Source organism: Cololabis saira, chromosome 12, assembly GCF_033807715.1.
Source record: "Cololabis saira isolate AMF1-May2022 chromosome 12, fColSai1.1, whole genome shotgun sequence".
Taxonomy (NCBI): Eukaryota; Metazoa; Chordata; class Actinopteri; order Beloniformes; family Belonidae; genus Cololabis; species Cololabis saira.
The window spans coordinates 38,622,396-38,632,073 of record NC_084598.1 but is presented as its reverse complement, the minus strand read 5'-3'; the positions used below and the strand labels follow the sequence as shown (position 1 = coordinate 38,632,073).

Genomic DNA, 9,678 nt, shown 5'->3' with positions numbered 1-9,678 from the left:
TTTTGCAGTGATCCATTTTACTTATCCTGTGAAGGACAGAGTCATATTGATAAGTTCAGAAAACGGTTTTTATTGTTGTGTTTTGATGTATTTGATGTAAGCCCAGTGGATATTTAAAGCTTACAGAAGGCTGCATTTAACTGCTGCTATGTCATTCCTGCAGTATTTCTGCAGGTGTTTTGGTCACTGCTATTATTTGTAATATATTATATTATTTGTAATCAGCACAAATGATCTGTCCCCATAAGATAAAATCCACCATCCCCCCTGATTCTTTTTTACAACTCGAGTACTGCTGATCACTTCACTGTCACTTCAATATCTCAGGTTTTTCAGCGTTGGGGGGTCAATCATACGACGGAGTATTAGGGCCAAACTAAGACAAAAAAAATTGGAAATTACGAGAATAAAGTCATAATATTATGAGAATAAAGTCATAAATTTACCAGAATAAAGTCGTAATGTTGCGAGAATAAAGTCGTAATATTACGAGAATAAAGTCGTAACATTACGAGAATAAAGTCATAATTTATGATAATAAAGTCGTAATATTATGAAAATAAAGTGGTAATTTATGATAATTCTAACAGGAAGAGCAGTCTTCTTCCCTGTGTTAAAATTAGGAATATTGAGCAGCATCTTGTGAAGTTATATATATAATATATTTAATATTACGACTTTATTCTCGTAATATTAAGACTTTATTCTCAAAATATCACGACTTCATTCTCAAAATATTACGACTTTATTCTCGTAATTTTACGACTTTATTCTCATTATATTATGACTTTATTCTCGTAATTTTACGACTTTATTCTCGTAATATTATAACTTTATTCTCGTAATTTTTTTTGTCTTAGTTTGGGCCCTAATACTCCGTCGTACAATCATGTCAGGAAAACCTGGAAAAATGTCTTCTTCCTTTTCAAATCCAAGGTGAACGGCGACGGGCGCGCGCACTGATGCTGCCGCCGTGGCCGCGCACGCGGGAGCGCGCCGCATCGCTCCCACCATCATCATCATCATCATCATCATCAGTCCAACATCAGCATCTTCCGGGGCGCGCGCAGCGGAGAAACCGGAGGAGGAGGACGGAGAAAGAGAGATGGAGAGAGAGAAAGAGAGGAGACGACGAACCCCGCGCTGATGATAATAATAATAATAATGGAGTCGAGGTGGCGGAGGACGACCGATGAGATCTGACTCAGGTTCTCCCATTTTTCTCTCTTTTTTTCCCCTCCTTTTCTTTTCTTCTCACTGGGCTTGATTTTCCACCGATGGGAGACTCGGGCTCCACGGATCCCCTCCCACGGATAAAAGGACACAGATCCGGACTGATGGACGAGGAGGACCATCATCTTTAGCCCCCCCTTTACCCCCCCATCCCCTCCACCTCCACCTGATGACTGTGAAAAAATGAGGAGAAGAAATGTTATTTGGATGGATTTTTGTTAATCATTGATGCTGTAGCCCCGAGGAAACCAGCCTTACACGGCGATGTCGGATCACTGGTGTCGCTGAATTATTCATTAGGGACAGAAGTAGGCTATGATTTTATATTGCTTTAATGTAGCATTCACCCCCCTCCGCTCGCTTTTGTAATGTTTTTTGCATATTTTTTTTATTCTAATGATTTTTTAGGCCCTGGATCTCGAGGTGTGCCAATGCTGTGTGGGAATTTTCTATCATTTCGTGTGAGAGTAAAGAAGAGAGACAGCAGGGCGGGGGTGTGAAAGGATATAGCTCTAAGGAGACATTATTTATTAAAAAAAGAAAAAGAAAAAGACACCCAAACATGTTGCCTTCCCAAGAAGCCTCCAAGATCTACCATGATAATTACATGCGCAACTCGCGCGCCATCGGCGTGCTGTGGGCCATCTTCACCATCTGCTTCGCCATCGTCAACGTGGTGGTTTTTATCCAGCCCTACTGGATCGGAGACAGCGTGAAGACCCCGCAGGTCAGGTATATGGGAGAGGAGGGGGGGTCAACACATAACAGAGGGAACAAGGCTATATGTGGATATTTATGTATAAATGATATGTTGAGAGGGATAGAATCAGAATCAGATTCTGATTCTATTTATGTATACAGGATTGTCTCGGAAAATTTGAATATTGTGATAAAGTCCTTTATTTTCTGTAATGCAAAAATGTCATACATTCTGGATTCATTACAAATCAACTGAAATATTGCAAGCCTTTTATTATTTTAATATTGCTGATCAAGGCTTACAGCTTAAGAAAACTCAAATATCATATCTCAAAAAATTAGAATATTCTGGAATCTTAAACTTAAACTGTAAACCATAATCAGCAATATTAAAATAATAAAAAAGCTTGCAATATTTCAGTTGATTTGTAATGAATCCAGAATGTATGACATTTTAGTTTTTTTAATTGCATTACAGGAAATAAAGAACTTTATCACAATATTCAAATTTTCTGAGACAGTCCTGTATATTATATGTTGAGAGGGATAGTTATAGTTATGTCATATATGTTATATATTTATTATGTATGTAGCATATATATATATATATATATATATATATATATATATATATATATATATATATATATATATATACACATATATATATATATATATATATATATATAGGGATATTTATGTAGTTTATATAGTATATACTTATATAGATTTATATAATATTTGTATTTTCTATATATTGATATAATATTTATATTTTTCTATATACTTATATGGATAATTATGTAGTAATATGCATGTTTACGTAGTATTTATATACTGTAGACTATATTTATAGAGATGCACCGATCAGGATTTTGAGGACCGATCACTGAGAACCGATCTCCAAAATCAGTATCTGCCGATCCGATGTTGCCGATCACCGATCACAGCGTGAAATCCATAAATTCGTCAATTAGTGTTGTCTCATGACATGACACTGACATTGTATTATTAGTTATATAAAAAATGAGGAGATGAGAAAGTATCATGAATTGTCTGTTTTATTGCAGGGTTGAGGCAATATGCAATATTTCACTCTCTACAGACTCTTAGAGACGACATAGACTCGGCTTATACGAAGAGTAATAGCTCACTAGCTTAAGCTTTCCTGTGGCGGTTTGTTGTTGTAAACGCCATCAGATCGGCCCGCTTTGAACTATTATTTTCCGATCTCCGATTGAAAACCGATACCAATCGGTTGCCGATCGATCGGTGCATCTCTAAATATTTATATGGATATTGTGTAGATATAATAATAGCAATAATGTAAATTCCTAGAGTTATAAAGGGGAACTAGGAAAAAGTGTAAACTTCTTCCAACTCCTTTTTCAAACCTATGTGCATATGAAGATGTTACTGTTTATTTTTTAATTTTATTTTTATATACATGTTCTAAATAAATTCATCCATTCATTCATTCCTTCATTCAGGTGGGCTACTTCGGCCTGTTCCACTACTGCGTGGGCAGCGAGCCGGCGCCAGCCGCGAGCTGACCTGCGTGGGCAGCTTCGCCGACTTCGGCTCCATCCCGTCCGGAGCCTTCCAGGCGGCCTCGGTGTTCGTGCTGCTGTCCATGGTGCTGATCCTCGGCTGCATCGCCTGCATGGCGCTCTTCTTCTTCTGCAACACCTCCACCGTTTACAAGACCTGTGCCTGGATGCAGCTGCTGTGCGGTACGTGCTTCTCCATCCTGTCCCCTTTTATTATCGTCATCATCTGTGAGTTACATTTCAAATCTGAAAACGAAGACAAAAGAGAGTGCCTGTAGTGTCTTGACTTGAATCCAATTTGAAAATTTCATGTGAAACGACCACCTGAAGTCAGAAAACCCTCAACTATACTGACTTTAGCGTACACCCACACAGCAGTAGCTTGGTGCTTGAGGGTTGGTATCAAAGGAATAGAGATGGGCGGTATGGACTAAAAAATGTATCACGATAATTTCTGGCATTTATCCCGATAACGATAAAAATTACGATAAAAAAAATACCAATTCAACTCCACTTTTTTAACTATAAATCTATCTCGCTCTCAGATCCGCCATGTTTGTTACACAAAAACGTCATCAACGGGAATTTATCTTTCTCATTTCTTTCTTTCTTTTTTTCAGGCTCATTTCTTTCTTTTTTTCAATCTCCTTCCTCTTCCTTCCCTTCCTTCCTTCCTTCCTTCCTTCCTTCCTTCCTTCCTTCCTTCCTTCCTTCCTTCCTTCCTTCCTTCCTTCCTTCCTTCCTTCCTTCCTTCCTTCCTTCCTTCCTTCCTTCCTTCCTTCCTTCCTTCCTTCCCTTCCTTCCTTCCTTCCTTCCTTCCTTCCTTCCTTCCTTCCTTCCTTCCTTCCTTCCTATCCTTCCTTCCTTCCTTCCTTCTTCCTTCCTTCCTTCCTTCCTTCCTTCTTCCTTCCTTCCTTCCTTCCTTCCTTCCTTCCTTCCTTCCTTTCCTTCCTTCCTTCCTTCCTTCCTTCCTTCCTTCCTTCCTTCCTTCCTTCCTTCCTTCACGTTGTGCGTGGATTTGACGCAGAACCATAAATCAGCTTTACACAAAAACAGGAATTTATCGTTTTTACCACCAGATGACAAATTGTTACCGTGGGGAGTTTCTTTTGACCGTATATCGTGAACGGTAAAAGTGGCTGAAAGTCTAGTGGCTAAAAAGGTGGGCTTGGAGAACCAGGTTCAAGCCCCAGAATGGCAACCAAGATGAACCACCTTGGGCCCCTGAGCGAGGCCTTAACTCTAATTGCTCCATGGTGTGCTGTGTTTCAGATGTAAGTCGCTTTGGATAAAAGCGGCTGCTAAATGACAGTAGTAGTAGTAGTAGTAGTAGTAAAAACTGTCCCATGTGCCATCTTATTGTCTAGCTGCGGTTTGATTGGCTGAGGATTTGCAGAATACCGCAAAAGCAAAGTAAAGATTAACAAATTCACCAACTTATAACTGAAGCAACTGCATCTGGAATGGCAGGAACCCACAATTCACCTCAGCAACGCTTGACGACAGTGAACCAGCAGCGTTTTCAGCATATTCATGAGCTTATGTTTCAAAATCCATCGCGGGAACCATGAAAACATTGAGGTAATTTTACTGTTGATGGCATTTCTGTCTTATTTTATGCACGTCGAGTCAGAGATACGCGTGCTACTGTTCTGTTCATCTGCGAGCTACATTTCAAATCTGAAAAAGAAGACAAAGAAATCCACCGACAACAGGGTGCCTGTGGTGTCTTGACTTGAATCCAATTTGAAAATTCCATGTGAAACGACCACCTGAAGTCAGAAAAACCTCAACTGTCAGTAGCTTGGTGCTTGAGGGTTGGTGTTTCTCACTAGCACTGCTCATATCAAGAGGAACAGAAAAAAGGTCACATTTCTTCTGCTTCCTGTCCAAATAAGACTTTAAAAACAGTCAGAACACACAGTATTATTGAATAACTGCCAGATATTGAAAGTTGAAGTTATCTTGGGAAAAGTATGGGCAGAAGGAGCACTCATTCTTTGCACATTTGACAATTCTACAGCTATAAAATCAAAATAAATCCAGACGGCCTGAGCGTAATTACAGTTAGAGGAGGGTTAAAACTGTCCCATGTGGCATTTTATTGGCTAGCACAAGCGTTAGCTGTGGTTTGATTGGCTGAGGATTTGCAGAATACTGCAAAAGCAATGTTAAAATTAACAAATTCACCAATTTAAAACTGAAGCAACTGGCAGGGACTCACAATTCACCTCCGCAACGCTTGACGACAGTGGACAAGTCAGCGTTTTCAGCATGTTTGTGAGCTTATGTTTAAAAATCCATCGTGGGAACAATGTTGAGGTAATTTTACTGTTGATGGCATTAGCGTGCTACTGTTTCGTGTTTATCACTGAGCACGATGCTAAGGTGGAAAATGACCCTGCTAGCCGTTCTCGTTATGTCTGAGTCGACCGAGTTCCAGTTGCAAAGTCTGAATACAAACTTTCAAAAATGTTGGACGAGGCGTTGATGTCACTGCGAGCCAGCATGGTGGGGCTACATGTTCTGAGCTAGAACAGCTTACATCGACCAGCGGGGTCATTTAGCTGCCAGCTAACGTGCGGTGAAGGAGGTGTGGAGGACTCGAACGCAGGAGAAGTCAAACAATCCCATTTAAGTTTAACCTAAAATGCTGAAAAAAGCAGGAAAACGAAGAGACAATCAAATTTATAAAACGCAGGGACCAACAAAGGGCAATGAACCATCAGGGGGATGTGACAACAGACGATATTTGGATGCTGACAAAATGAGACACAGGTGACAGTAGACAGTTACAACACTGGAGAACATGGAAGTCTGTAAGAAGTTTAAACTGAAAATAAAGCAGCAGTCAACCAACATAAACTAAACTAAACCAAGGCTGAAACTTAAAAAGAACCAAGACTCAGGTGAACCACAATCAAAACAAAGACCATAATCAATCACATTAGTTAGTCAATCACATAACCTGCAGTTACCTGGGAGGTGTTCAGAGCCGCTAGAGCAGGGACTCTGGGATGCAGGACACTTCATCACTCAATGGCAGCAATGCAGTTGACAGAAGGGAAGCACTATGGCGTCAATTCAACGCCAAATTAAATTGCATATCAATCAAAACTCAGAATCTGTCATCAAGAAATCAAAATCTCTAACTAGCATCATCTTTTCTTACACATTTCCCGTCTCTGCATCATTTCTAAAACCATCTCTGTTTTCCATCAGTTTCTCTCAGTTGTGCTTTTTCTTTTGTGGCTGCAATTCCGAAACGAGTCTCAAATTTGAATTGAATTAATTGGCGACTTATGTTGATGTCAGTGCGCCAAAAACTAGCTTGCCGTGGTCATGGAGAGGCAGCAAGTGGAGAGAAGTTATTTATGTCTGTCCTTCTTTATTTACGATAGATTTGCCAACGTGAGTCATTTAGTAGCCAATTAGCTACTAGATATTGGCTATGCTCCGCCTCCCCGCTGTTGAGTGACACTGCAACGATTTGAGACTCGTTTCAAATCACAACCATAAGAAAAATTAGGTGCAACTGAGAAAGACGGTTCGAAATGGGGATGGTTTTTCAAACTGATGGAGAGTAAAGAATAGAAGGATAATTGTTCACAGGTAAAGAGGACAACAGACTTTGTTCTGTGTGGAATTCATGAAAAGTCGGACGTGAGCAGTAACTAAGACGGGACCTGAATACTTGGTCGAGATCAGTCATGTGGACCTCCTGATTTAACTTTGGTTATCCAGATCAGTATTTGCTTTTTGAGTGTTTTGTATATTGAGTCCTGAACATTGAGGCCACTCACAATCAGCAGTAAACTTCAGTCCATTTTAGCTGTAAAACAAAATAACTCAGCAGTGCACTTTAAACTGGGGGGAGGACCAATCACCAGACAGGAAGAATCTTTTTACCGACGTTCAAATTATGTTCATCTATTGAGTTTCTGCTGTGCAGTAACATCTCTTCTCGAACTCAGGACGCTGACGCAGGACAGGCAAACAGAAAGTGATTTAATTTAACAAAAAATGCAGCCAAAAAAAAACGAAAAAAAATAAAACTAGAGAGGCCAAAGCACAAAAGGAAAAACAAAAAAGCAGAAGAACTTACGGGTTGTGAGCGCGGCAAAAAAAGTCCCACAAGCACAACGAATAAAAACACATCAGAAGAAAAGTCAGAACAAAAAAGATTATCAGGGATGAAGAGAAAAACAGGATAATAAACCCACCCATAGCACAGGTGAAGACAATCAGGGGAGATCCAAGGCCAGGGAAGTCAAGTCGAACTAAATAAACCAAGACTTTCAAAATAAAACGACGAGAAATTCATAGAAATCAAGACCAAACAGAAGAGCAAAAAGCCCTTTACCGGTCTTTCTCACCCGGTCGGGACCCGCCATCACCCCTGTATGACAAAACATGATCCACATAACGGGGAATTTTAAACTTCTCAAATGTATTTAATAAAAAGATGGCACAGTTTTAGCCTCGGGTTGTATCCAAAAAGACTCAAAAATACCTGTTAACTCAATACATCACACGTATTGTTCTAGTAAAAGTACTCACTTGGTGTTTCGCCACTCACCGGCTGAGAACCGCTGTCCTGTAGAGAGCAGAATTCAGCCCGAGCAATCACATGGAGGCAAATGCAGTGAAGCAGCAGAAAAGGAAAGGTTGCATTTGTCACGGTTGGTGTTCGTTGAGGACCCAAACGCAGGAGAGCAGGAGGCAGGAGTTGCAAAAAAAGCAGGGTTTATTTTAAAGAAACCAAAAACCAAAGCGCTGCTTAGCAGGATCAAAAAACACAAAACAGGGATTCAAAAAACTGGAGCAAAAACTTGGCAGGAAACATGGAGGTAGAAACAGTACGGACCGACAGGGAGAAGGGGAATGACAAGACCAGATATACACAGGGGATAATGAGACACAGGTGCAGACAATCAGGGCAGATGGGACACTGGAGGGGCAGAACTGAAACTCAAAAACTGGGGGGAAGTGTCAAACCCTGACAGCATTACCGATAAGAGCACAATGACACTAAAGGAGGAGTGAAACTCGACAAAGTACGCCATTCGGACCATAACCACAGTATTGCTAACGATGGATAGCAGCATACACCGCAGCTGAAAGGTTTGGAAAGGTTCATTTCCAACTACCAACTCACCCCCCAAAGTACAACAAAACCCGGGTGATGTGGGTGGAGTCTGCTCCGATCTGGGTCTGTGATGTCACAGAGCGCTGCAAACACAACCAGCTCAGAGGTTCTTCAGCTGAGACACTTCTGGCTCTCAAAAAGAAGATAATCCAATCTTAAGATCTTTTCTGATATTATACATCCTCTTATTTCAAGCAGCAGTCGGCGCTAAAGGAATATTAAATCCTGAACTCCGAGGTTAATACATAGAGGATGTTCAGCTATCACGTGGAAATCTCGCGACTCCTGCAGGAGTGGAAGTTAGTGGGTTGGAGTTATCGTCCCGTATCCTCGGTCGTATGTGGGGCTTTGTGTTTTGGTTGTAGCTGATTAATAAAATTGCGCATTTTTTCCTGTAGAACAGGACAGAGATGGCAGGAATGCGTTTTAGGGATCACTGAAACCATTGATATTCTGTAGATACACCGCTGCGGCGGCGGGATCATCGCTTTACCCTGATGAAATGCAAATGACATCCATTCATTCGTTCCTTCGTTAATGAGTCCGTGTGTGCGGGATGCGACGGGTGGAGGAGTGATGTGTGCAGATGTGGATTCCTGCGATGGCAGCTGCTACTTTGAGGATGATTCCAGGTCGATTGGATTACAATTTCCAGGGGGAGGTGATGTTTGGTCTCCTGCTCCGGTGTTCTGTCGATCCATGCTACCCGTCGAGAACTGCTACTTTGTGGTTCTGCGCACGCGCACAGTCGATTTTCAAAGTTTGATTGCCATAATTTCTTGCATACCTTCTGTCCATGCTGAAAAATATTGTGATGTTAGATTTTTGCGCTCTGTTCATCTACTGTTTTAAATGTTTTTTCAAATGAGAATTTGAGAAAGTTTGTTTGTTTGTGTGCCTTTACTTTTATTTCTTATTATTTTATACTTATCAATCCACAAATAGTGATTACAAAATTGATAATTTGGGGGGTGTAAGTTAGGGATGGGCGGTATGGACTAAAAAAATGTATCACAATAATTTCTGGCATTTATCCCGATAAAAAAA

The 9,678-nt window shown here is 40.6% G+C and overlaps 1 protein-coding gene across 1 annotated transcript in view; it reads left to right on the top strand.

The window, feature by feature from the left end:
* Positions 1–1,092: 1,092 nt before the first annotated feature.
* lhfpl4a (LHFPL tetraspan subfamily member 4a) overlaps positions 1,093–9,678 on the top strand; it is a 47,368-nt gene continuing 38,782 nt past the window's right edge. Inside the window, 3 exon segments of the mRNA XM_061736801.1 lie at positions 1,093–1,960; positions 3,423–3,461; positions 3,464–3,665. Of these exon segments, the coding sequence (XP_061592785.1) occupies positions 1,796–1,960; positions 3,423–3,461; positions 3,464–3,665 (406 nt within the window). The 5' untranslated portion in view covers positions 1,093–1,795.